The sequence below is a fragment of the Martes martes genome (genome assembly GCF_963455335.1).
Source record: "Martes martes genome assembly, chromosome: 2".
Taxonomy (NCBI): domain Eukaryota; kingdom Metazoa; phylum Chordata; class Mammalia; order Carnivora; family Mustelidae; genus Martes; species Martes martes.
Genome location: NC_137889.1, coordinates 203,398,600 through 203,425,719, shown reverse-complemented (window position 1 = coordinate 203,425,719; position 27,120 = coordinate 203,398,600). Strand labels below are relative to the sequence as shown.

The window sequence follows — 27,120 nt, the reverse complement described above, 5'->3', positions numbered from 1 at the left end:
TGTTACACATTAGTTTTAAGTATACAGCATAGTGATTCAACTTCTCTATATGTTACACTGTACTCACCCCAAATATAACTACCGTCTATCATCATATAATGCTATTACAATACCATTGACTTCCCTATGGTGTACCTTTTAACCCCATGACTTAGTCATTCCATAACTGGAAGCCTGTATCTCCCATGCACCCTCACCCACTTCGCCAAACCCCCACTCACCTCCCTCTTGCAACCATCAGTTTGCTCTTTGTATTTAGGTCCGATTCTGCTTTTTGTTTGTTTATTCATTTTTTTGCTTTTTACATTCCACATAAGTGAAATCATATAGTATTTGTCTTTCTCAGTCTGGCTCATTTAATTTAGCCTAATACTCTCCAGGTCCATCCATGTTGTCACGAAAGGCAAGATTTCATCCTTTTCATGGGTATTTAATAGTCCATTGTGCATGTGTTTGTATCTACCTACCTATCTATATCCATCCCATATCTTCCTACCTATTCATCCCCTGATGGACACTTATGCTGCTACCATATCTTAGCTATTGTAAATAATGCTGCAATAAGCATAGGGGTGCATAAAGCTTTTCAAGTTAGTATTTTTGTTTTCCTTGGGTAAATACCCAGTGGCATTACTGAATCATACGGCATATCTATTTTTAATTTTTTGAGGAACCTCCACACTGTTTTCACAGTGGCTGTACCAATTTACATTCCCATCGACAGTGCACAAGGGCTGGATGTACTATGGACAATGCAGGAGTAAAGTGATTTGTCAAGACATTTGTCAAGATGATTTGAACAAGAGAAAAAAGATTCTTGCATAATTATATGGAGTTTAAATGTATCTGTGGAGAAAGAGGGCATATATTCATCAATCAACACAAACAAAACATATCAGGTAGTAAAACCTCAGAGAAAAATAAAATAGAGCAATGCTATTGCAAGTAACTGGGTGGCTGGATTAGACTGACAGTCTGAGGAGATACACCGAGCGACAGAAGGAAGCCAGCCACACAATGGTCAATCAGGCAGAACAGTTTTCCAAAGAGAACAAACAACATAAAGTTTATGTCAGGAACAAGCTTCATGTTCACAAGAGGAAAAAAAATTAAGAACTCTTTTCAGAAAAAAAATTTTTTTTAAAGAAAGGGGGAAAGGATTCAAAACAGCAGAACCATCTTAAACCTATGCATAATAGCCCTGGACTCCACATATTATTGCCTGTACTCTAGCCCTTCTGCCTGAAGATTAAGTCGTTACAAAGAGTAACAATCCTTATTAAAAGGAAATGTTTTGTTGCACCTATGTAAACAAATTTTATTTATTGCTGCAGGCTTTTCCAAAACTATTTAGAATTAGAATATTATAAAATCACAGGAAAAAAAATTAAAGAGTCCGAATTTGTTCTTAGGCTGAGAAAGTTTGTTATCACTGTCCAAATCCAGGTGCAAAAACATTTTTGCTAATGTTACAAATACACCACTTAGACAGAAAAGCTGCCCAAACACACCTGCAGCTTTTCAGAGCTGATTTAATATTGTGTTAAAGTAAACATATTAAGGACACGACTGTTTAGTCATCAAAAAGCTCTATTGCCCAATTTGCTACTTAGAGTGAATGAAACAAGCTACTCAGATTCTGATAAAGATAAACCTGCACTTCGTGACTTCTTTTCCAAACTCAGTATTATCAGGTAGTGCTCGATGCTTGTAAGGTCACTTTAAGATTAGTTTGGTCATACGACTTACAGGATTGAGAACACACAGAATAAAGTATAAGGAAGAGGCTATGTTCTGAAGATATAGCATTAATGCCATATTTCATTTAGGAGCCAAGAGACTGCAGTAGTTATGAACCCAAACTCTAACACCAGACCACTTGGGCTCTCATTCCACTCCTGTCTTACTGGTTGTTTAAACTTGTATGTAAACTCTATATACTCAGTTTTTCTATCTGTAAAATTAAACACGTTAAAACATATAAAAATGCTCTACAGTGCCTGGTACATATCAGAAAATGACAGTTAAAATAACGTTAATTATTATTATACACAAAATACAGTCACATCCATCTACTGTCAATCTATTCACTGCCATCAAAGGTTACATATATAAATATGTATCAACATACAGACATAAAGAGAATATATAAAGTAAAAAAAGTACGAAATGAAAAAAGTCAGCATTATTCCAACAAACAGAAATGAAATTTTAATTTTTTAAAATCTAGTAATTGTGATAATTCATTTCAAGGATGTGCCATACATTCTTTTGATCTTATAGCAAAAGAATTTAAAAGAAAGATATCCAAAATAAATAAATAAATAAATAAAAGAAAGAAAGATATCTGTTTTTTTAGAATGTATTAGTTACGCGAAGTCAAGAAATAAGCACACATCTGGAAACTGTTTCAATATTTAAACTAAAAGGGTGAGCATACTAAACAGATCACTTCTAATCACGTTGATTTGGATAATTCTACAAGTAAGATTATATACAGTAGAAAGAACTTAATGCATCTCACCATCTCTAAAATTAATACTGATGCTAATAAAATTCATGGTACAAATTTTTAGATCTCATGTTCTAAATGTTATGGATATGAAACATCACATATATAAAACACATATTTTATTTTCTCAGTGGATGTTTGCAATTACCCTTGAAAGTATGTTGGAGGCGAACAGGGGTGTTTGATCTTATGATAGATTGAACTGACTCAAAAGAAGCTGGAAGAAATCCTGTCTACTCATCCACTGACACCTGTCCATAGTTCTTACTGATTACTGGAAATGGACATCTCTAACTCCAAAGAACAACTGTGGTGGGATTTTGCCACCTCCTCTTAAAGCAAACACATGATTTTCTGATTGTATTTTAAATATTTTTCCCATTAAACAAAAATTTAAGCAAACAAGAAAAATGACTTGTCAACTAAGCAAATTAATCATTGACTATGCTAAAAAGTCTGAGAGCAAAATGTAGTACTTTGGCAAACATCTACTGCTCTGTTTACTTATTTTTCCTTCAGTAGTGGCTTTAAACACATGAAAAGACAGAGGAAGAGAAGACAAAGAAAGAGTGTGTGTGTGTGTGTGTGTGCGCGCGTGCATGCATGCACATATACATGTTCATGTAGAACATAAGCTATTTTTAAGTTTTCCAGGCTAAATCATATGCCATACATATGTTAACTGATTTTAATGAATACAGTAACCAAGAGTTAAAGGAAGGTACAGATTATTAACAATAATTATGACTATGGTTCTAAATGATTACTTCAATGACTTGATAAAAAGTGAGGAGTTTGATAGGATTGAATTTAGTTTTAAATCTTCATTCAACTTGGTAAAAAGAACAAAAGACTGCATGCCACAGGTTTAAGTTGCTCCATTTCCTTTATAAGATCTTTTCTCTGTTAATTTGTAATAATCAAGTTAAGATTCATTAAACATAAACTATAAGCTTCTCACTGAAGGCATGATCCTTAGAAAAAATTTTTAAATCTCTCTGGTAATAAATTCTCAAAGTAGAAAACCATTGTGGGCTCTGGGGCCACTCTGCCTGGATTTAAGTCTTCAGCTCAGAACTAATACATTTCTTTACTTTGTGCCTCAATTTTACCATCCATGAAATTGTTTTAAAAATTAAATAACTATTGATAAAATCATTTTAGTACTAAATGTCTGAATTTTAGTCTGTGTTCAATAATATTAACTATTTATAACACTGATTAAACAATGGAAGCATAAAGTAAAAATGCTTTAACTCAGCCGAAGTAGTGCCAGAATATGAATTGCCCAGGCAGCAGATCTTGATCTCTCAATGACGAAACCATCTTTGCCCTCAAATAAACATTTTCTCCCAAAGCCTTATCATTCCAGTCATCTCTGATACCATGGTACAGCTCAAACCAAACAGCATTCCACTTACCCTTCCGCCATCAGATACCTCTGAGTTTCTGCTCTGATTTGTGTCCACTCTCGCCCGGTCTATAACATCTAGAAACAGGTAGGGACTGCCCTGTTTTTAGTTCCATGAGTGTCGGACCAGAGCTACAATAATTGAGCATATTTTAATAAATCCTTAGACTCTCAAAATGATTTAACCCTAGATGGGCAGGGTAGTGGGACAGGAAGCTAGTCAAAAGGTGAAGTCCAGGACCCCTGGGTGGTTCCATGGGCTAAGCACCCGCCTTCTGCTCAGGTCATGATCCTGCAATCCCAGGACCGAGCCTCACATCAGACTTCCCCTCTCAGCAGGGACTCTGCTTCTCCCTCTGACCTCCCCCTTTTTGTGCTCTCTCTCTCTCACTCATAGTCTCTCAAATAAATAAATAAAATCTTGGGGGCCTGGGTGGCTCAGTCAGTTAAGTGTCTGTCTTTGACTCAGGTCATGATCCCAAAGGTCCTGGGATTGAGTCCCACATCTGGCTCCCTGCTCAGTGGGGAGTCTGCTTCTCCCTCTGCCTCTGCACCTCCCCACTGCTAGTGCTCTCTCTCATGCTCTCTCTCTCTAATGAATAAGTAAAATATTTCAAATATAATAATAACAAAAATAAATAAACAAACAAAATCTTAAAAAGGAAAAAGAAAAGAAGGTGAAGTCCTGAACGGAAGAGTTGTTATGGTGATATCAAGTAAAAGGGATTAGGAGATTACATTGGTAGGACAGTCCAAATAATTTACTATTATTTAACTGAATCCAACAATGGATAATAAAAATAATAAACCAAGTTGTATTTATCCCAAGAATGCAAGGATAGTTTAGTATTCGAATATTCCTTAAATATCTTGTACCGCTTTAATAAAGGGAAAATATCATATAATCATCTATCTCCTTTAACTGCATATAGAAGGGAACTTTCCATGTCAAACACACACACACACACACACACAGATGCATACACACCACTATAAACATGGCAACAGCGGATACTATCACTTTAAAACCAGGAACAACACAAGAAAGCCCACTATCAACAATTCCATTCACCCATGTACTGAAGTACCTTAGAAGTACAATAAAAAAAGAAGAAATTAAGCAAATGATTGGAAGAAAGGTAATATAATATTATTTGTGAATATGACTACCTATACTGAAACCCCACTCACCGAATCTACTAACAAATTATAATATATAGATAGTGAAATTCACATTTCTGTAAAAATCAAAACTTTTTTCTGAAAAGCATATATTTAAATAAATGTACAAAAGGAAGAAAGCAAGGGAAATACATATTCTAAGGAGGTGTGTATAGGGACCAAGGCACCCTGCCCCAAAGTGGACCACTTTGGCATGAACATCATTTTGAGTTAAAAGCAATCCAACCCAGCAGACTCACAAAGAAACTCATTAACTCAACTGCCCAATTTACCAGGAAGAAAGCTATTAATTGAGATTGCTCTTTAAGAAAATTATCTGCATAACAGGACAATCTTTGTTTTCCAAGCATCTCTGTTTACCTTCCTGTAATGGTATTTCTACCCTTTGAATACTCAGACTCCTACCCTACTCCTTAACTCATATAAACATCATGTTGCTCACTGTCTAGACTTGCCATGTCTGTGTGGATCCCTTATCCATATGCTATCAAATCTGATTTTTTCCCTGTTGTCTCATGTCAATTTGATTCTTAGTCCAGCTAAAAGAACCTTAAAGGGTAGAGTAAATTCTTCCTCCCCAACATGTATGAAGAGGAAGAGAAATGTGAGTGAAAATGTGGGATAAAGAAGGAAAACACTTAAAATTTTGTTCATTAAAGAGGAGCATAGCAGAGACTCATGGCAATAGCATGCTATGGATTGAGGAGCACAATCAACTCAGTTCTGTGTTCCTGAGGTCCTTAAATTGAAAAGAAAGTGATAGGCATGATACCAACTTTGTTTTCCAAAACAAATACCATCAGTGTTCTGGCCTCATGTGCTAATTTTTCTGAACAATTTCTTTCCCTCCAATTATTCACATCTCATAAATCTTGTATGAAAATTTTTGTTCTGACTGATCACTAAATAAGTGTTTTTCCTCTCATCTCTTCAAATTGGTACTACAGCAAGTGCTTTCTTTCAGGCTTATCCCAGCACCCAGAGGACCACAGTGGTTCAAAATGCAGACAAAATGAGTTGTTTTTTTAAAGATTTTATTTATTTATTTGACAGAGGGAGAGTACAGTACGGGGAGGGCAGAGGCAGAGGGAGAAGCAGACTTCCTGCTGAGCAGGGATCCCAACACAGGACTCACTCCCAGGACCCCGGGATCATGACCTGAGCCAAGGCAGACACCTAACTGATGGAGCCCCCCAGGCGCCCCAAGACAAAATGAGTTCTGAGGCACCAACAGTACTGCCACTTGACTGTTTCATTCGCAGATTATAACTGAAACATTGCTAGTTGAGTGTCAGACTCTTTAATAAAGATTGGTTTTCTAATATCAGCATTGTTCAAATATTTATGAGTAATATAGAAACTAGAATAATTTTGCTTTGAATCCTCAGCATAATCCTCACCATAAAAATAGAATATATGTCCCTATGTCTAGCAGCACCTTTCATATTCTATGAGTTAAGTGTCCTGATCTTCTGGTTAGTAGAAAAGATAAGTAAGTAGGTAGTAGAACAGATCGATGTGCTTGGGGTGTGGGTGTGTGTGGAGGTGTGCGTGTGCGTGTGCGTGTGTGTGTGTGTGTGTCTGTTTACCTGGGGTAGGAGGATTCTAAGTCATGAGTAAGGGAAGATGTAAAAGAAAAAAAACAATTCCTGGGAGGAAAAGCATAATAAGCAGGTAAGGCATTTTGAATAAAAGTCAGAGTCAAGAGGATTCAAGGGCTCTTGAACCTTAATAACCTAATCACATTAAGAAAACTTCCCTAAGATTTCCCACTATACTACACCTAATGTCTCACCAGAACACACCCAAGTGGATATCCAAAGCAGCACAAGAGCAATGTCAATTTTTGAAAATCTGTGTCATCTTGAATTCCCATGAGGGAAAGAAAACCAGGAAAAACAGAACAATTTGGATGAAAATAAATACAAACAGCAATATTTCTGCTAATGTTAATTTAAGATAATCACTCAACATATTTGCCTAATAAGTAATAACAAAAGGTAACATTTGGTCAATAAAATTAGGTAATTTGGTAGGATTTTAAGTGTTAAGGATAAAAATTCCTATTGATCCTACAGGGCAAGAGTGAAATGCTTTTTTCTGTAAAACTTGGTTTTATTATCACTATAAAATGCTGATGGTGACATGGTTCACTCTTATACCAGGTTCTCACTATGTAACTCCTTAGAGGGTAAAAGAGCCTCAGAGCTGATGGTGCTCAGGACACACTACTTCAAAATATGGCCCCTTGGCATTTGGGCCCCTTGGCATTTGGAATATTTTAAGCAGAAACAGGAAGGTGGCTCTGACCTCCTCCTTCCTCATTCTCCTTCCCTAAAGTAGTCATAAAACCCTCGTGTTAGAGGTGCGTTCCCTATACGCAAGGGAAAGGAGCATCATTCTCTCTGAAGACCAAGGACTGCCAAGAAGAATCCTAACAAACAAGCCTTGCTAAGTGTCCCCCAGTTTACCACAATTACCTCATATTCTTTAACCTATCACATTCCCCCATACGGTCCACTTTTCATCAAACCCGGCATAAAATATTCAGGTCTGCTTCTTTGGGTCTTTATTTCCCCTTGAAGGTTCCTGTTCACATAAAACATGTTAAATAAATTTATAATCTTTTTTCCTGTTAATCTGTGTTTATCGGTTTCATTTTTCAGGCCCATCCAGGGACCGTATGAGGATCAAGGAAAATTTTGCCTCCCCTACACCTCTTAGAACCAGGAATATCTACAATTCTGGTCAATGGTTTTGTTGTTTCAGGTGGAATTTTAGAATGTAAATGTTTTCCCCTTTGAATTATCTTCCCAAATCTGGCATACATTTCAGGCACTAACCTCAACCTCAGCTTCATTGCATTTCTTCAACATTTATATTTTTTTTCTCCACCTTTTAAAATCTTATTGCCCAGAGGTTCATATTTCCCTTGCAAGCCACCTCAAATTCTTTTGTAGGAATGCAGATTTAGATAGTCCAAGGAAAGATAAAGGAATGTAAAGGCATAGGGATGAGAGAAAGATGTTTGAAAGCTGTGTCTCAGAAGCGTGATCTGGCAACGTGGTAGTAGAAGGTGAAGAAAACAGACTGAGCAATCTGGTAAGACACCACAATAAACCAAGTCGACCTAAAGAAAAACTGAACTAGCAATGTATAAAAGCTGTAGCAAATGCATGAGCCTGGGAGCAAGCATAGACAAGAGTCGACAGGAACCCACTGTTGATTGTTGTTTAGAACTGATCATCAAGTAGATTGAAAATAAAAAGCCTTGAGGCTAAAAAAAAAAAAAATGGTATTTGTGTATGGAGACCAGATCTGTAAGAGAATAATAATGGGAGGGGGTTTTGTACTTTATTATTGGCTTGACAACATTGAAAAACAGACATGGGAACTAAAATCCCAGAAGAAACATCAGGACTGCAGATTGGACCCAGGATAACTGAAAACCTAAAAGTAGCTGAGATGAAAACAGTAAATACAAGTGAGGTGAAAATACCGAAGAACTCTTCTTGGAGAGAGAGCCGAGGCGCTGAGAAGAAGGAAGCAGAGACTGCAGAGACAGCAGACAACAACAAACCAGGAAAAAGTGTAGGTTATAAGGTAATAAAAGTCAAAGGAAGAGAACATTTCAAGAAATCCCAAATTGCTGTTAAAGGCATCAGAGGCAGTCAAGCAAATCCACTCAATCTGAGAGAAGATCCGTAAATTTGCCTACAAAGGGGTTATGAATGACTACTGAATGAGTTCACAAAATTTTAGCCATGAGCTAAAACAATACAACAAAACCCAGAATTTAAATAATACTCTGAAGAAAAAGGCTATGACTTTTCAAAAATGTAAATTTTTTGCTTTTTAATTTATAATTAGCTGATCTATCATCAGTATTACATTTTGTCTACATGGTTTTCTCTGTGATTATTTAGATTACTTTTATGCTCAAAGAGGCTAAGATCTAAAACTAAATGTGGCAATGGTGACATGTCAAATGAAAAAATAATCAGTTCATCTAAGCAATGGGTCCATTTACAGCTCCCTGAGTTAAAATTAATTGCACTTATGACTATGTTCATATGTGTAGTCACCAAAAAAATAATATACATTTGTTGATAGAGAGATATATTTCTTGAAAAGATCAATAATATCTGTAATTGCTTGTTGGAGAGACAGAAAGAGAAGGAAAAAAAGAGTGAAAGAGGGAAAAAAGGAGAGAGGATGAGGGAGGAAGAGAGGAAAATTCAGAATGTAGGTCTCAGTGATTTAAAATATCCATCCAATTGACAATGAGCATTTATTGGTATCACATAACGTGCAGTCATAGTGAGTGTTATGTGAAATAATCTTTTGATTTAATCACACCCTTAATTTCATGAGAGAAGAGCTCCACCCAATATTTTGGTACCTAGATCTTATTAGGAAAATGTCACATTTGAAATGATCTCTCAATACAAGTTCCACATAAGCATTTATTTAGAAGAATTATAATTCCAATGAACATGAAACAAAGCCAATTATCTCATAAAAACAAATGAAAAGAATTTAAGAAGAAAGAATTTTAGCTGATAGTATTCATACTTATGTAAATGGATGTAAGAATTTAATGAGAAATTGGAAGTACTGGTCTCATAATTAGCGATATAACATACTATAATTAATTAAACTATAACATGCATCACTTCCAGTACTTAATCCCTACAAATCTAAAGGATAGAAATCATCCATCTTTCTAGATGAAAACACTGAAGACGATCACTTGATCGAGCTCATAAAGCAGAAAATGGTAACTGTCAGAACACAAACTAGGTAAACAGAGTATGAAACATTAAATTTTAGGCATATGACAGACACGGAGATGCACTGTTGCTAGGAAAAGAGCAAAAGCGGGGAGACCAAAAGCCTAGCCTGACTGCTCGGGCACAGATGTTCAGCGATGGCGGACGTGCTGAAGCTGGATCTGAACACTGAATTCTATATCCAGCAAAAAATATCTTTCAAAAGCAAAGAAAAATATTTTTGTCAAAAACTGACAGGTGAGGAAAATTCACTGCTTGCAGACCTGCACAGTAAAAAAGCTTAAAAGAAGATACAGAGTTACAACTGCACTTTCAAATAGAAATTTTGATCTGCACAAAGAAATGAAAAGTACCCAAAATGATCAAATGAGGGTCAATGTAAAAGAATATGTTTTATTTTGAATCACTTAAAAAGATCAGGGTCTTATGTGAAACAGTAACAATGTATTGTAGAATTTGCAACCTACTTAGAAATAAAATTTTTGACAAAAATAGAAAAAAACATGGGGAAAATGAATGGAACTGGGGCAAAGTTTTTACGCACTACATGAAAAGGTCATGATATTATTTGAATATAGACTATTAGAAGCTAAAATTGAATATTACAAGTTCTTTAGCCTACACTAGTTTTTTAAAGAACAATCACTAAAAAAAAAAGTTTAAAGAAGTATAAAAAAGTCAAATATGAAGAAAAAATGGATCATTTCTAAAAACTATATTTAAAGGAAGTCAGGTAAAGGCAAAATTTGACACACAGAAAACAGCAAGATGGTAGATTTAAGTCATATATATATGCATACATATATATAAAATCATATATATAATTATGAAAACATAAATCATCCAAATATACTAATTAAGGGCAGTGCTTGAAGACTGAATAAAAAAGGCAAAACTGTCCACAAGAAATCCATCTTAAATATATAAATATTCATAAGTTAAAAGTAAAAGTTAAAAAGGTAAGTTAAAAGTAAAAGAGTAAAATAAAAATCATACATATACCATTTAAAAACTCAAGTAACTATATGAATATCAGAAGAAGTAAACTTCAGAAAAAAAAATTATTACCAGGAATAAAGAGGAAATTTTAAAAATGATATAGGAGTCAATTCTTGACTTTTATATGTCAAGAAAACATAGGAATCATAAAGTTCAGACCTTAAAATACATAAAGCAAAAATAGATAAAACTGAAAAAATATACAGAAAAATCCATTATTATAGTTGGAGTTAGCAACACTAGTCAGAGCAAGGAGACAGAAAATCAGTAAGGATACAGAAAGCCTGAAAACACAATAAAACAACTTGACCTAACTGACTTTTTTAAAGAATATTCCACCTACAACAGCAACATGTTTTCAAATGTCGCTGGAACAGTCACTGACATAACCCATATTCTGGGGCAAAAAGTACATCTCAATAAATTTTAAAAGAAAGAAATAATACAGAATTTATTCTCCTTTCATGACAGAATTAAACAAGAAATCAGTACCAAAAAGATATTTCAAAAATCTGTAATATTTGGAGGTTAAACAACAACTTCAAAATAACTCATGGGTCACAAAGGAAATTTTAAAATCTTTTTAATTGAATGAAAATCAAAACAAACACCAAAATCGTTGAAATCCAACTAAAAGAGTGCCAAGAGGGAGATATATAGCATTAAAGTTCATATTAGAAAAGAAGAAAGGTCTAACATCAATATCTAAGATTCTACCTTAAGACACCAGAAAAAGAAAAAAACTAAACCCAATGCAATCTGAGGGAAATGATGAAGAGCAGAAAACAATGAAATAGAAAACAGAAATACTAGAGAAAAATCATTATAGTTCAAAAGTTAGTTCTTTGAAAGCATTAGTAAACTCCTATATAGTTAAATCAGGATTAATTTACTAATATGAGGAATGAAAGAGGAAACATCCCTACAGATTCTACATATATTAAAATGATTTAACACAGTATTATGACAATTTTGTGCCTATGTATATCTGATACAGAAATGTAATGAAAAAATTATCTGAAAGATACAAACTACAAAACCTTATTCTGAAAGAAAGAAGTAACCTTAACTTCCTTATTATCTACAAGAAATTAAATTTGCAGTTAATAGCCTTCTCACAAAGAAGATGTCAGGACTAGGTTTCACTGGTAACTACTACCGAACGATTAAGGAAGAAATAACATCAATTCTATACATTATGTCCAGGATATTTGAAAGAACAAGTAAAATTTCCCAAGGCATTTTATGGGACCAAAATTAACCTGATACAAAATGAAGAAAACACATTATAAGAAAAAAAAATCCATCAACTGGAGAATGTATAAATGCACAAATTTCCATTCATAGAATATTACTCAACAATAAACAAGAACAAACATACCTGCAAACTCATGATCTCAAAAGTCTTAGTGAAAAAACAGCTACATACTATATGATTCTACTGATGTGACATTCTGGAAAAGGCAAAAAACTCTAGGGACAGAAAGCAGATGAGTGGTTGCCAGGGACTGCCAGGAGGGCATAGATATAAAGGGGTGTAACTTTTGAAGTTATGAAGATATTAGCATCCTGACTATGGTGAATGTCTCACTCCTATGTATGTTTTTCACAAGTCATTAAATCAAACAATTTAAAAACATCAATAAATCTGACTTCTGAAAATGAATTATAAAATTAAAGGAATTATTGCCTGGCTTCAAGTAATATGGTTAGGGGGATGCCCGGGTGGCTCAGTTACTTAAGTGTCTGCCTTTGGCTTGGGTCATCACAATCCCAGGGTCCTGGGATCGAGTCCCCACATCAGGCTCCTTGTCCAGTGTGGAGCCTGCTTCTCCTTCTGCCTGCCACTCCCCTTGCTTGTGCTCTCTCACACTCTCTGACAAATAAACAGATGAAATCTTAAAAAGAAAGAGAGAGAGAGAGAGAGGAAGGAAGGGGGGGGAAGGGAGGGAGAGAGGGAGGGAGCGAAGGAAGAAAGAAAGAGTTAGGTGATTGCTTCCAGTTAGCCTCAACCAATGAGCAGATGTCGTGCTGTTCTCAGAATGGCCTCTGTAAATCACGAAGCAAGACAACGGTTCTAAGATCAAACACATCTTAGATCTATCAGATTCCACCAATTGTGGGATCCCTTTAACATAACCTGCTTTGCAAACATTCCACTGACCTGAAAGAGACTCGGCGAGGTGAGCATCAAGGTCTGACACTTCCCCCTAATTTTACTTCCAGCCTTTTCTTTCTATGTTTTTTACTCTCCAGTTCCCCTTCTGAATTCTTAACTTCATCTCTGTGCCTGCTTCCTAGAAAGGCTAGTCTGTGATAGACCGTACCTGGAATAGTCTCAAAAAGCAGGCAGTAAAATGGGCTTTGGGGACTCTATCTCTCACCACGAGCCCTTTAGTAATAAAGTCCACAGCCCGTGAGGTAAGTGGTGTGCAGACAGCCCCAGCACACGGTAGCGAGCCCAGTGTTAAAACACTCACTCACGTGTGGAAAACCAGGATGCTGTACGATTAAAGTGGAGTGCCCTAGCCAGTGGGATGATTCAGGCATTTGAAATGTACGGAGAGTGACACAATGTAACAACACTGCAAGTACCTAGCTAGCTGTCCCTAAATTGCACTGATGCCCTAAAGGTTGCTAATGCAAAACTGGGGGCAAGTAACCAACAACTGTAACAAAACAAACAAACAAAAAAACAAACCAGTGTCTTTGCTAGCTTACAAAGAAGTCCTCACCTCATGCAGTGGGCGAGCACAGGATGAATCCAGCACAGGACCTGATAGTCTCAGCGGCTGAAGTCCAAAGACACTCGGATATTCAGCAGGGGCAGGTTTGTTACAGCAAAATCAGAATTCTCATTAAGAAAACTCGGGATCCCGACACACACCTGAGTAGATGTTCCTGAGACTCGGACTTCCCCAGACTTCTGAATCTTCCGAGTCCGAAGCAGTGATCTCAACCTCTCCATTAGGAACTATCCTACTCTCACCACCGGCAGCAAAACAGAAGGAAAACACAGAGGTCCTCCTCCCATGAGGCAACATATGTCTACCTCAGGAGATGTCCCCAGTTCTGCTCCCGGCCCTCAGGCCTATAAAAGAGTTAGATCACAGCCAGGGACATGTTAGGTCTGGTAAGAGAGGAAATGGACATTACTCCCAAAGGAGCTGTGCACCTAGACAGCACATAAGCAGGACTGGGAGATAAATCTATACCAGGAGAGCCAGAAATAAGACTGAGTGTGTCAGAATTTGTTGACTTGCTGCACCTCCTCAGAACACAAGACATAGCATTTTGGTAAGGATCCCAGAAGACGGTGCAAAGTCACCGCAAAGGTGACTCCAAGAAACTGGAAACCAGCAATGACCCACAATGACTAGAGCTGAAATGGCTAAGTTGCAGAGACAGAATTTTAAGGAAGGGATTAAAGCTCAGGCTAGAATGGACATATTCTGTGAGGCCAGAAGATCCACCAAGGATTATGGTCCATGGAAGGTCTCAGAGGACACCGAGTCACCACGGCCATCAGAAATACACTGGTCAGAACAGAACCAAAATCACTAAGAAAAAATGCAGTGGCCCTCCTCTGCAAGCCAGGGTGAATACAAAAGAGCATGTCGGGGCACTTGAGTGGCTTAGTTGGTTGAACATCCAACTCCTGATTTCAGCTCAGGTCATGATCTTGGGCTCTCCTAGGATCAAGACCCACATCAGGCTCCATGCTCAGCACAGAGTCTGCTTGTCCCTCTCCCTCTGCTCCTCCCCCAGCCCCTGCTCCTGTTCATTCTTTCTAAGATAAATGGATAAATCTTTAAAAAAAAAAAAAAAAAAGCATGCCATAGACATTAGCTTGCTGAAAGGAATGGGAATAACAGCATCTTAAACTAACACTAAATATACCCTAAGAACCCACTATTCAACCTGTGTTGCAATTAGTTAAGGTCCATCTCTCCATCACCTGTGGAAACAAACTGAACTTCTCACTACAAATGAAAATTCTCTGGAACTTCTGATGGGGATTCCTCATTAACATACCTTGGCCAAACCCTGGAGAGAAGAACATCCAGTCTTGACAAAAAGTTCACCAACAAAGCTATACGCATTCCTCCTTCCCAACATTTAAAGCTTCTTTCTGCCTTATGGCTACTATACCAGATGCTGTGAACCTCAGTTCAGGACAGGTGAGAGATGATGTCTACATGATAATAAGGCAGAGATGGTTTATCCCAGAAAATGTGGAAGTGGTACAGCTTTAGGGGAAAAAGTCTTAGAAGGAAACAGGTATAAATTTAGACATAGAGGTAGATAGGATGATTTTTGAAGGAGGGGAGTTTGTCACAGAATTGAGGCCAAATGGATATGTCCATCTTCACACCCTTCTTTGCCTGATTAATTCCTACCTATCCTATAAGAGCCACATTAGCAGCCTTGCCTTAAGAAGAGCTTTCCCTGTTCTTCACATCCCCCAAATCTTGACTTCAGGGTGTCACCACAGCAACTATGACAGAATGCATCCTTTTCTGTTGTAATTGACTTTATTGAGCTATAATTCATATACCATAAAATTCAAACTTTTAAGGTATAGGATTCAATGTTCTTGGTATATTTACAAGTTGTGCAATCCTCTCCAAGTCTGGAATATTTCAACACCCCAAAGGAATCCCCATACCCACTGGCCGTCATTCTCCATTCACCCTTCCTTCCAGCCCTTGGCAACCACAGGTCCGCTTTCTGTCTCCATGCATTTGCCTACTTCGGACATTTTATACAAACAGAACTATACAATATGCAGTTCTTTTGTCTGCCTTCTTTCCTCTAGCCTAATGCTGTCAAGTTTTATCTATGTGGTAGCATGTGACAATATGTACTTCTCTCCTTTTCATGGCTAAATCCTATTCCACTGTGTCTATATGCCACCTTTTTTTTACCCATTCGTCAGGTGATAGACATTTGGATTCTTTCCACTTTATGGTGACTATGAATAACGCTGCTTTGAACACTGGTGAACAAGTTTTTAAGTGGACCTATGTTTTCAGTGCTCTTGGGTGTATGCCTAGGAATGGAACTGCTGGGTCATATGGGACTCTGCATTCAACTTTTTGAAGAACTGCCGAACTGTTTTCTATTTTATATTCCCACCGGCAATGTAACTGTCTTTCGTTTATCTAGCCCTCACATTCCTTGAGGGCAGGGACTCTCTTATGTTCTACCATATCCCCAGCATTTACACAGTGCCTAATGCAATATGGTTGTGTATGAGTATTTGTAAAGTGAATGACTAAATTAAAAGCACAATAATTTTTTTCACCTTATGCCTTCTTCTGGAGAGATACTTAGCAAAATATCACTTCCTCACAATGCTCCCTCCCAATACCTTTAACTTTCTTCTCTCCAGACTCCTTCACCTCTGAAACTAATCTAAGTAAATAACATACTCTCCGGTACCAGCGCTTCTTGAAATGGGCGCTGGACGATCACCAGACCAGAGGACTGGGACTACAAAGGACTCCTCACCTGCACATTAGAGAAGTTAATATAATATAATCTGATGGTAGAATCAAGTGTTCCTTGTTTCCAAGTTTCAAGTTTCCAAGTTTCCAACCGGCAGACAGGCAGATAATTCATGTATATTTTCAAAGTCATTCTCCTGCAAATATAGGCCCAAGACGTATTTGACTCTAGGTCTCCCTCTGCTGGCCCTGCTGTCAATTACACTACCACAGACCGCAGAGGGAAGGGAGCAAAGTGACTGCCACATGGGGCCAGAGGCAACATATGGGGCCCGTCCCATTACAAAGGCAGCCAGAGAAACTCTGCAGATGAAAGGGCCTTCCAATTCTAGCAGCTCTGGGTGGGGATTAGCCTCCCATGACTGGTACTTAAGCAGCCTGATGACTTCCAGCTCTGGCCAGTTAAAGAGACTATTGCATAGAGCAAATACTCACTTTGATCCTCAAACACAAAGTGGACATGATGCGCACTTACACTTTAAACATGACCAACTTCTCTCGTATGAATTGGACAAGTCTCTAATAAAATATGAATATACGTTAATTCCCTGCAAAATCTCACAAAAATCTCTCCACTTCCGCTCTTGATAAACATTTACTGGTTCGGAAAGAGAAGACTCCCCTGATGTTTTATATAAGACACATCACATTGTACCCATATACTTGGCACCGTTTCAGTTTTTTTTAAGAACAGAAGTCGTGTATAACTATGTTGAATAAATTCTCAAACTTTTGTATAAAGGACCTGCAGTAAGCAGAATGCTCACCCAAGGCTGCCCGTGCCCTAATTCCTAGAACCTGCAAACATGTTACCTTACATAGAAAAAGGGACTTTGCAGATGTAATGAAGGCTACAGACCCTAAAATAAGGAGATGATTGCGATAATCTAGACGGACGCAGTGTGACCACATGAGCCCTTAAAAGGAGAGCTCTTTCTCTGGCTAGAATTAGGAAAGATGCTGCAGAAGGAGAAGTCAGAAATTCGGAGGGTGAGAGAATTCTGAACTACTCCTGCTGAAAGGGGACCACATGGAAAGCATGAGGACAAATGTGGGTAGTCTGTAGGACCCCGCAGCCCAGGCCCCAAAAGGACAGCGGACAAGGAAATGGGAACCTCAGTTCCATAATCACGAGAAACTGAGTCTGGCCAGTGACCTGAATGTGTGGAAGCAGATTCACCCTCAGAGTCTCCAGACCATGACGCGGTCCAGCCAACACCCAGATTTCAACCTTGTGATGTACTGAGCAGAGGCCCCAGGTGAGCCACTGTCCTCTTGACTTCTGACCCAAAGAACTATGAATAAATACATTCATGTTGTTTTAAGCCACTGAGTTTGTAGTAACGTGTTATGGCAGCATCAGATTACTAATATATTACCAAATGTCAGTTTATTAAATTCCAAAACTCCATGGTAATGAAGCACAATAACCACTAGAACAATCAATTAAAATTGCACACTCCTGGAACCAATTCCCATTTCACTACCAAAACATTATTTGTTATGATAAATCCATGAGAGATTTCTACTCATAATTATAGGGTAGTTTTCAAAATTATGTCTAAGAATCATATGCCAATTTCTAAGTAATTGTCCTCTTCCACATGCACAGCTTTAGCATTCGTTTTTAAAAAGTAAACAGATAACTGCTTTGTCACACCTTTCATACTGGCTTATCCGTTGATAAGGTTCACTTTAGGTATACATCTCTTTCATAATACAGCTAACATATTTAATTAGATTCCTAGTTCATGTACCCTGTATTAGTCACATTAACAAAAGCCAGTGACCTTTAAGAAAGTTGAATGAAATAATGTTTTCAGAAACATAAGGACATAAATGATGTCAAAGACTTATAGGTCTCAAAAGTACAAAGAATTCTAAGGCAAAAGTCACTTACATTTTTAGTATATAAATACACAAAGCCAATAACACCAACTTACTTTTTCATAAGACTCTGTTAGTCTAATGACAGTATTTTGGTGTTTATGTTTCTAAATCAGTCGCTTCAAGTTGCATGTGACTTCTTGCAAGCGTATCACAGTTCCTCCAGTTCCTGACCGGAAGAACACGTGCTTGGGATATTTCAAGTTCTACCTGCTCCAGTCAATGTTTCTAAATTACAACAGTGCCGATGAAATTGGACTTTTCCAGAGACTCTACACTATGATATAAAATCTAGATTTGGAACACAGACACTTACTTTTTCTGAGTTCTTTCAGCCAGCCTTGCGATCTCAATCGCTGCCTTCCTTGCTTCAAAATCTTCCCTTTTCACCACCTCTCCAGTCCCTCGGTAGCCTAGCTCCACCAACTGGCGGGCCAGGCTTTCATCCTAAAGAAAAAAATAAATTTTAAGATTTGTGCACGAATTAGACATCTTAGTTTTTATTCGACGTATACCGAATAACTGTTTTAAATGAAAAATCAAATTTATTTTTTAAATAGGAGACATGTGAGATATGAAAACTTAGAATTCTTTCTAATGATACTTTCATCAACATTGGATTGTCACCCTTTTCCCACAGATGTACAATGAAGATAAAAAGGAAACATCAGTCACTAAATTTTCTCTAAGGGATTAAAGGACAAAAGTCTGTTGTGTTTTTAAACCATTTATGAGAGCAGCTGCAGATAATTAATAGAGTATCTTTAAAACAATAAAACTGAGACAATAGTTCTCATACAAGAAAGACTTTTAAAAAACCACTTGCACAAGAGGAGAATTGGGTTCCTCCCATAAAGTGCAACATTTCAGAGACTTACTTCCTTGAAGTCAATGAACTGATGACACAGAGCATTAAAACTTCAAATACAAAATAAAGAGCAGATGAATTTCCTATTTAACTGGAAAGATATTGTTTCCATATAACGTTGGTACCAATAAAAACGGCAAAGAAGAAACCCAGAAAGATGACAACAAAAAAGCTTCAAGCTGAAAAAAGTTTCTCCACAATCCTTTAGCCCTTTCATATTTCAGCTACTTTAAGAAATGTCTCACACATTTGTGTCACTTGCATAGCATATTCAAAAAAGAATACTGTTTCCCCCATAATCTGAAGAGGTGTCATTTTATGTTAAGTTACTGATACAAAGACTAAAGTATTACATAAAAATATGTATATATTAGTAATGTTCTTTATATTATCATCTTGGTTAAAATGAAATAAGCATACATTTTACTGTTACAGACACTCTATACATCACTGTGGAATGCAAGAACCACTTGACAGGAAAAAAAAAAAAAAAAAAAAAAAAGAATCACCTGGCAGGATTAAATGAGAAAATGTAAGAGGCCCGGTTAACAATCGATTTGGCCCTTAGAGGCTGGCTGGTTTAAAATCCAAACCAGCAGGAAGAAAACATTTAGATATTATCAGCCTAGAAAACTTGCTACTTTCCTTTGCTAAACATTAAAAGCAAACACAGTTGACTGTCAAACAGCAAGGGTCTGAACTGGACAGGTCCACTTACACACATTTTTTTCTCAATAAATATACTGGAAAATTATTTAGAGATTTGCAGCAATTTTAAAAACTCACAAATTAATTGTGGAGCCTAAAAAGAGTGGAAGAATTATGAAAAAGTTACCTGTGTCATAAATGCATAAAATACATATAGATACTAGTCTATTTTATCATTTACTACCCTAAAAGATACAGAAATCTATGATAAAACATTAAAGTTCATCAACACGTACAGAAGGTACACCCTCTTTTCATCCTGGTGTCAGAAATACCCATAACATCTACAGTGGTCTGTATCCTATAAGACAATAGTGATATAGGTACAGACAGACGACTCGTCTTATGAAGAGTTGATGTAAACTTAAAGTTTAGATAAACAACAGTCCAGTACTGTCAATGTGTTTTCTCTTCCTTGTGATGTTCTTTCTTTTAAAATTTCATTTATTTATGTGAAAGAGAGAGAAAGAGAGAGAGAGAGGGAGACCGTGAGCAGGGTAGGGGCAGAGGCAGAGGGAGAAACAGACTCCCCACTGAGCAGGGCTCCGTTCCAGGACCCTGGGCCACGGCCTGAGCTGAAGGCAGCGGTTAACAGACTGAGCCACCCAGGTCCCTCCGTACGATGTTCTTACTAACATCACCTTTTCTCCAGCTTACTTGATTGTAAGAATATAGCACACAATACAGGTGATATACAAAACATGCATGTTTCATGTTCTCTCCTCAGCTGTTGATGTTCTCGGTAGGACCACTGGTCAGCAGCAGGCCATCGATAGTTAAGTTCTGGGGGACTCAAAAGTTCGCCACAGATTTTTAACTGCATGGGGATCGGTGCCCCTAATCCCCTGTTGTTCAATGGAACTACGTGTAGTAATGGGGATGCATTTGCCGAGCTAATACAGTGCAAACCACCAAGCTTGGGAGGGCTGTGGGCCTTTTTTTCTGACTCGTTTCCCTGCTTATTAGACTCGTTATTGCTAGGCTCTTTCGTGAGAACCACAAAACTAAGCAAATGCCTCCACCTAGTGGAATTAATATTTAATAGAAAAAAAACAGTCAAGATTTTGGATTTGGTTTACAGAAGAGAGATGATTTGAGTGTAAGTTTACATAAGTATATGCTAAAAGTGAGCAAATGGGAACAACTCTCAGCTAAACTCTGACACTGTGGGGTTTTTCTAGAAGAACATAAAGGACTCGTAGTCAACATATTATCTGACATAGTAAAGCCCACTAAAAAGTTGCTCTTTTAATTTCATATATGGCATGAATTGTGCTTTTCTGAGCGTCTTACCTGGGCCAACAAAATCATCCGGATAGCTCTGCCCTCATCTACACTAACGTGCAGTGCGACAGACAGCAAGACCTACTGAGAAAGCAAGTGGGAAGCAGACGTTGGTTGCCGCACCAACCACTACCACGAGGAGAATCCTAAGTCATCTGTCCACTTTAAGTGGTCAATCATCTCTAAAGAAATTATCCTTAAAGAAACCTAAGAAACAAAACATTTTTACTTATTCACATATTTAGCACTTCTGATGTTTTATTCCTTTGTGTACATCCGTGTTTCCTGCTGATATGATTTTCCTTCTGCCTAAAAAATCTCTAACATTTCTTGTGGTGTAGGTCTGCCAACAACTAATTACCTTGCCTTTTTTTTGACGGAAAAAATGGATTTCACCTTAATTTTTGAAAGACGTTTTTGCTGGGACAGTTAGTGTTCCCGGTTGACTTTTGAGCTTTCAACACTTTAAAGATGTCACCCCATCGCCTCATGCCTCATACTACCTTAGAGGTGTTTAGTCTTTCCTGTCTGTTTTATTTTATATAATGTGTCATTTCATTTTAGATTCTTTTAAGATTTTCTCTTTATTACTGGTTTTCAGCAATTCTAAGATAGTCCTTGGGTTGGTTTCTTTGTGTTTATTCTGCTGGAAATGTGATATACCCCTTGGCTCTGTGGATTTATAGTTTTCACAAGATCTGGAAACTTTTTAGGCGTTATTTTTTCAAATATATTCTATTCCCTACTTCCCTCTGACCCTTCTGGGATTCCACTTACATTTTTTGGAGGGGCAAAAAGATTATAATTTTCTTTAAAACTCTACTGGTTTTGACTATACCAGTTCATCTTAGTAAAAACAGGTGATCAGCCATGATAATCCAAGCATATAAAGAAGACAGTAATCTTGCACTAATTCTCAGTGCTTCTTCCCTTATGTGAACATGAGTCACTGACTTTTGGAGGCCAGCAGTTTGGAGCAGGTTAACTATAAAGAGGCGTCATGCAGAGCAGAACCCAGACATGGCTCACCCTTAAAGAGAAGGCTTCCTTGCTTCCCATGAACCATAAAACATGTGGCAAGGCAGAGGCCACCCAAGTGGGCAGCAAATGTGTGTGCAGGACTTAATTCTGACTACACAACTATTCTTCTGGGACAGACGTTAGAGAGCTCTCAGCTGCTGGCACAGAGGTTTGCCCCCAAGGATGTGCAACGGAACGCTGCCTTCCAGCTCTGTGGCCCTGGACTTTGCAGAGTCGGACGGGGACTCCAGGGTTCCAGCCCAGCAGGCCACAAAGCTCCCCAGGGTCATACTGATTTCTGGAAGGCTACAGATCTGTGGCCTGGCCTGCACAATTCACTCCCCAAACAAATTTGGGGCCGTACTGTCCCGTCTTTGGGCCAGAGCCCATGCCTGCCCCCAGCGCGGCTGCACCCCTGGAGCACAGTGCCTCCCACACTGGTCCTCTAGTGGGGTGAGGGTGAGGGTGAGGGGTAGATGAAGATTGGAATTTGGTGTTATCTGGTGTGAGCCAGACTCCTAACAGGTGAGTCCAGAACAAGAGGTAGCCAGCATCTGGAGCACTGAGGTATTTCTCATCAGAAGAAGAGAGAGAGAAACAGAGAAAGAAAGAAAAGAGGGACAGAAGGAAGGAAGGAAGGAAGGAAGGGAAGGAGGGAGGGAGGGAGAGAGGGGAAGGGGAGAAGGGGAGGAGCAGAGGAGGGAGGAAGGAAAGAAGGTAGGCAGGAAAGAGGGAAGGAAGAAGGAGGAAGGGAGGGCAAAAAGGAGGGAAGGGGAGAAGGGAAGGAAGAAGGGAGGGAGGAAAGAAGGAAGGGTGGGTAGGTCTATGGCCACTAGAACACTTGATTTTGTCCACAGGCTACGGAGGCTGCCTTAGCTTTTGTGTCTTTTGTTATCATGCTGTATATTGCTGGAGAAGTTATTATTGTAGTTCAATCTTAGATTTCTTGGACTAAACTCACTCATTTGTTCTAATAGGGTTCCAGTTTAATTTTCTTGTATTCTCATGGCAGATAACCATACTGCCTTTATAATAATATTCTGACTTCTTCCAAGTATTTATGACATTTTTCTTTCATCGTAGCATTGCTGTGGTCAGACTACCAATAAAAAGTTACAAGTACTCACACTTTTATCATGTTTCTATTCCAGTGCTAAACTTTCAAATGTTTAACCACTGATTATGAGGTTTACAAGTGTTTGCTATGTACTCTTCATCAAATTATGACATGAGTTTAGAATTTTATCCTATGCTTTTCCTGCATCTATCGAGATGATATATATATATTTTTAAATTTAATGTCATGGGAAAATTTGCTCAAGTTAACAAAATCAGAAAAGACCAGTAGGTGGTTTTAGAAGTCCCTGATTCCCCCCACAAAAAGACTATTTTTCACTCCCATTTGAATGCTAAATTACCTACTTTAGTCAGTCCAGGCGGGGAAACAGATGACACATGTAAATGGAGTAACTAAGCAAATTGAGTGGCTGAGTTAATTAACAAAGGTGTATACAGGGTTAAGAGAAATCCTAGAGAGATAATGAAGCACCCTGCTGCTAGCTAAGGCAATAAGCTATCAACAGCCACTAACTAGTCCAAATGAGTTAAGAGGAGGGAGCAGTTAATAGAGCCCAGGGAAATAGCTGTAGGACCCAACCCTAAATTGTGGCTTTTTGGAAGAAAATATCCATCGCTAATCTGCAGCACAGTATGGAAGGAATCTGGGGGGAAAACTGCCTAACCTCTCTCTTTTGGAATCTAATTTCTTGCTGGTGCCTCTAATTGGCTGAACCCAACTGACCAAACGCAAAGGGGGGCCCAGCTGAAGCACTCAACAGAAATCAAGCTCTTGGGACAGAGAGCAAGTTGGGGTAGGAAAGCAGGTAGGTCTCAATGGTCAAACAGAAGATATCTAATCCAACCAAGTAAAGAATTCTGGTTCAAAATAAAATTTTCCAGAAGTTTGAAGATGTTACTTTAATTTTATTATTTATAAGATTTACTTTAATTTTATTATTTTCAAAATAAATTTTTATTATTTATATATTAATACTTATATTATTTATTATTATTTATGTTATATGTAATATACATATATAATATATTGTTATTTATAGAAAAATAAATTTTATTTATTTCAAAATAAAATTTTCCAGAAGTTTAAAGATATTACTTTAATTTTATTATTTATAAGATTTACTTTAATTTTATTACTTTCTTTTAGGAGTCACTCCTGGAAATGCAGTCTAAGATCAAGCTGACTTACAGGTAAGTTATTGACACTCCAAATTATTTTTTTAATTTGGATAAAATATATAAAATATAAAATTAACCATTTTAAGTGTATAGTCCATTTTAAGTGTGTAGTATTAAGTACATTCATACAGTTGGGCAATCACTGCCACCGTCAATCTCCAGAACGCTTTTCATCTTGTAAAGCTGAAACTCCGTACCAATTAAACAATAATTCCCGTTCTCCCTTTGCCCCAGACCCCGGCAATGACCATTTTACTTTCTGTCTATGCATCTGACTACCCTAGGTATCTCATAAAAGTGAAATTACACAGTATTTGTCTTTTTGTGGTTGGATTATTTCAGTTAGCATAATGTCCTCCAAGTTCATCCATGGGGTAGCATGTGTCAGAACTTTCTTCCTTTTAAAGGCTGAATAGATTGCCTTGTAGATGGATGGCACCTTTTTCTATGCTCTGATCCGTCAACAGATTTTTGGGTTGTTTCCACCTCCTGAGTATTGTGAATAATGCTGCTAGGAACATGGGTACACCAGTGTCTATTCTAGTCCCCGCTTTCAATGCTCTTGGCTGTATACTCACAAGTGAAATTGCCAGATCATACGGTAATTCTCACTTTAATTTTTTGAGGAGATGCTCAAACAGCTCGACTATTTCCACAATGACTGCACCATTAGATGTTGCCACCAGACGTGCAGTGTTCCAATTTCTCCATGTTCTTGCTAACACTTGTTATTTTGTTGTTGTTGTTGTTGTTGTTGTTGAAAATAGCTATCCTAATAGATGTGAAATGCTATATCATTGTGGAACAGTTTTGCTTTTTTTCAGTATAGTTGAACACAATGTTACATTAGTTTCAGGTATACAACTTAGTGAGTTGACAAGTTTATACATTATGCTACACTCACAAGTGTACCAACCATCTGTCCCATTACATCACTATCACAATTATCATTGACTATATTCCTTATGCTGTGCCTTTTATTCTTGTGACTTATTCATTCCATAACTGGAAGCCTGTATCTCCCAATCCTCTTCACCCAACCCCCCACTTCCCTTCCCTCCGGCAACCATCAGTTTATTTTCTGTATTTACAGGTCTGATGTTATTTGTGTTTTTAGAGTCTACTTATGAGTGGAATCACACATTGTCTTTAACAGTCAGATTTATTTCACTTAGCACAGGTCCATCAATGTTATCTCAAACAGCACAGTCTTGTCCTTTTTTATGCCTGTGTAATATTCCTGTGTGTCTCGTGTGTCTGTATGTGTCTGTGTGTGTTTGTGTGCATATGTACCACATTTTCCTTATCCATTAATTTACTGATGGGCACTAAAGTTGCTTCCATACATTGGCTATCATAAATAATGCTGCAATAAACATACGGGTGCACATTTTTGAATTATTGGGTTTTTTTAAAAAAAGATTTTACTTATTTATTTGGCAGAGAGAGAGAGGACTAGCAAGGGGAGTGGCAGGCAGAGGGAAAGGGAGAAGCAGGCTCCCTGCTAATCAGGAAGTCTGATGTGGGTCTCAATCCTGGGACCCTGAGATCATAACCCAAGCTGAAGGCAGATGCTTAACTGACTGACCCACCCATGCACTCCTCAATTAATGTTTTCATTTTGTTGAATAAATACCCAGTAGTGGAATTAAAGGATTATATGATATTTCTATTTTTAAATTTTGAGGAATCTCCATACTGTTTTCCATAGTGGCTGTACCAATTTACATTCCACCAACAGTGCAACAGAGTCCCCTCATCTCCACATCATCATCAACACTTGTTACTTCTTGTCATTTTTATTTCAGCCATTCTAAGGGATATACAGTGATATCTTACTGTGATTTTTATTTGCATTTCCCTGGTGATTAGTGATGTTGAGCACCTTTTCATGTGTCTGTTGTCTGTCTTCTTTGGGAAAATGTCTATTCAGGCCCCCTGTCCATTTTTCAATCAGACTGTTTTTTTTTTTTTCTTTTTGGTGTTAAGTTACATAAATTCTTCATATATTTTGAATATGATCCCCTTATCAGATATGTCAATTGCCAATATATTCTCCCATTCAGTAGGTTGTCTTCTTGTTTTGTTGCTGTGCAACATCTTTTTATTTTGATATGGTCCCAGTAGTTTATTTTTGCTTTTGTTTCCCTTGTCTTAGGAGACATATCTAGAAGAAAATGTTACTGTGGCTGATGTCTGAGAAATTACTGCTGCGCTCTACTAGGATTTTAATGGTTTCATGTCTCACATTTAGGTCTCTAATCCATTTTGAGTTTATTTCTGTGTATGGCATTAGAATGTGGTCCAGTTTCATTCTTTTATGTATAGCTATCCAACTTTCCCAGCACAACTTATTGAAGAAAATGTCTTTTCCTCGTTGTATATATGATTTTGGTTTTGATTTGCATAGCACATGATTTTTTAAAAGACTTTATTTATTTGACATAGAGAGAGAGATCACAAGTAGACAGAGAGGCAGGCAGAGAGAGAGGGAGAAACAGGCTCCCTGCCGAGCAGAGAGCCGGACGTGGGGCTTGATCCCAGGACCCTGAGACCATGACCTGAGCTGAAGGCAGAGGCTTAACCCTCTGAGCCACCCAGGCACTCCTGCATAGTTAATGATTGATGATGTTGAACATCTTCTTATGAGCTTATTGGACATTTGTGATACCCTTTGAAGAAATGTCCAT

At 37.7% G+C, this 27,120-nt stretch overlaps 1 protein-coding gene across 1 annotated transcript in view; it reads right to left on the bottom strand.

Annotated features, from left to right (window-relative positions):
• Positions 1-18,606: 18,606 nt before the first annotated feature.
• The window catches only part of LOC308339046 (cilia- and flagella-associated protein 299-like), a gene marked incomplete at both ends in the record, with an annotated part of 30,364 nt that continues 21,850 nt past the window's right edge, over positions 18,607-27,120 (bottom strand). Inside the window, one exon of the mRNA XM_080797410.1 lies at positions 18,607-18,741. Within this exon, the coding sequence (XP_080653536.1) occupies positions 18,607-18,741 (135 nt within the window). The remainder of the gene's footprint in view (positions 18,742-27,120) is intronic.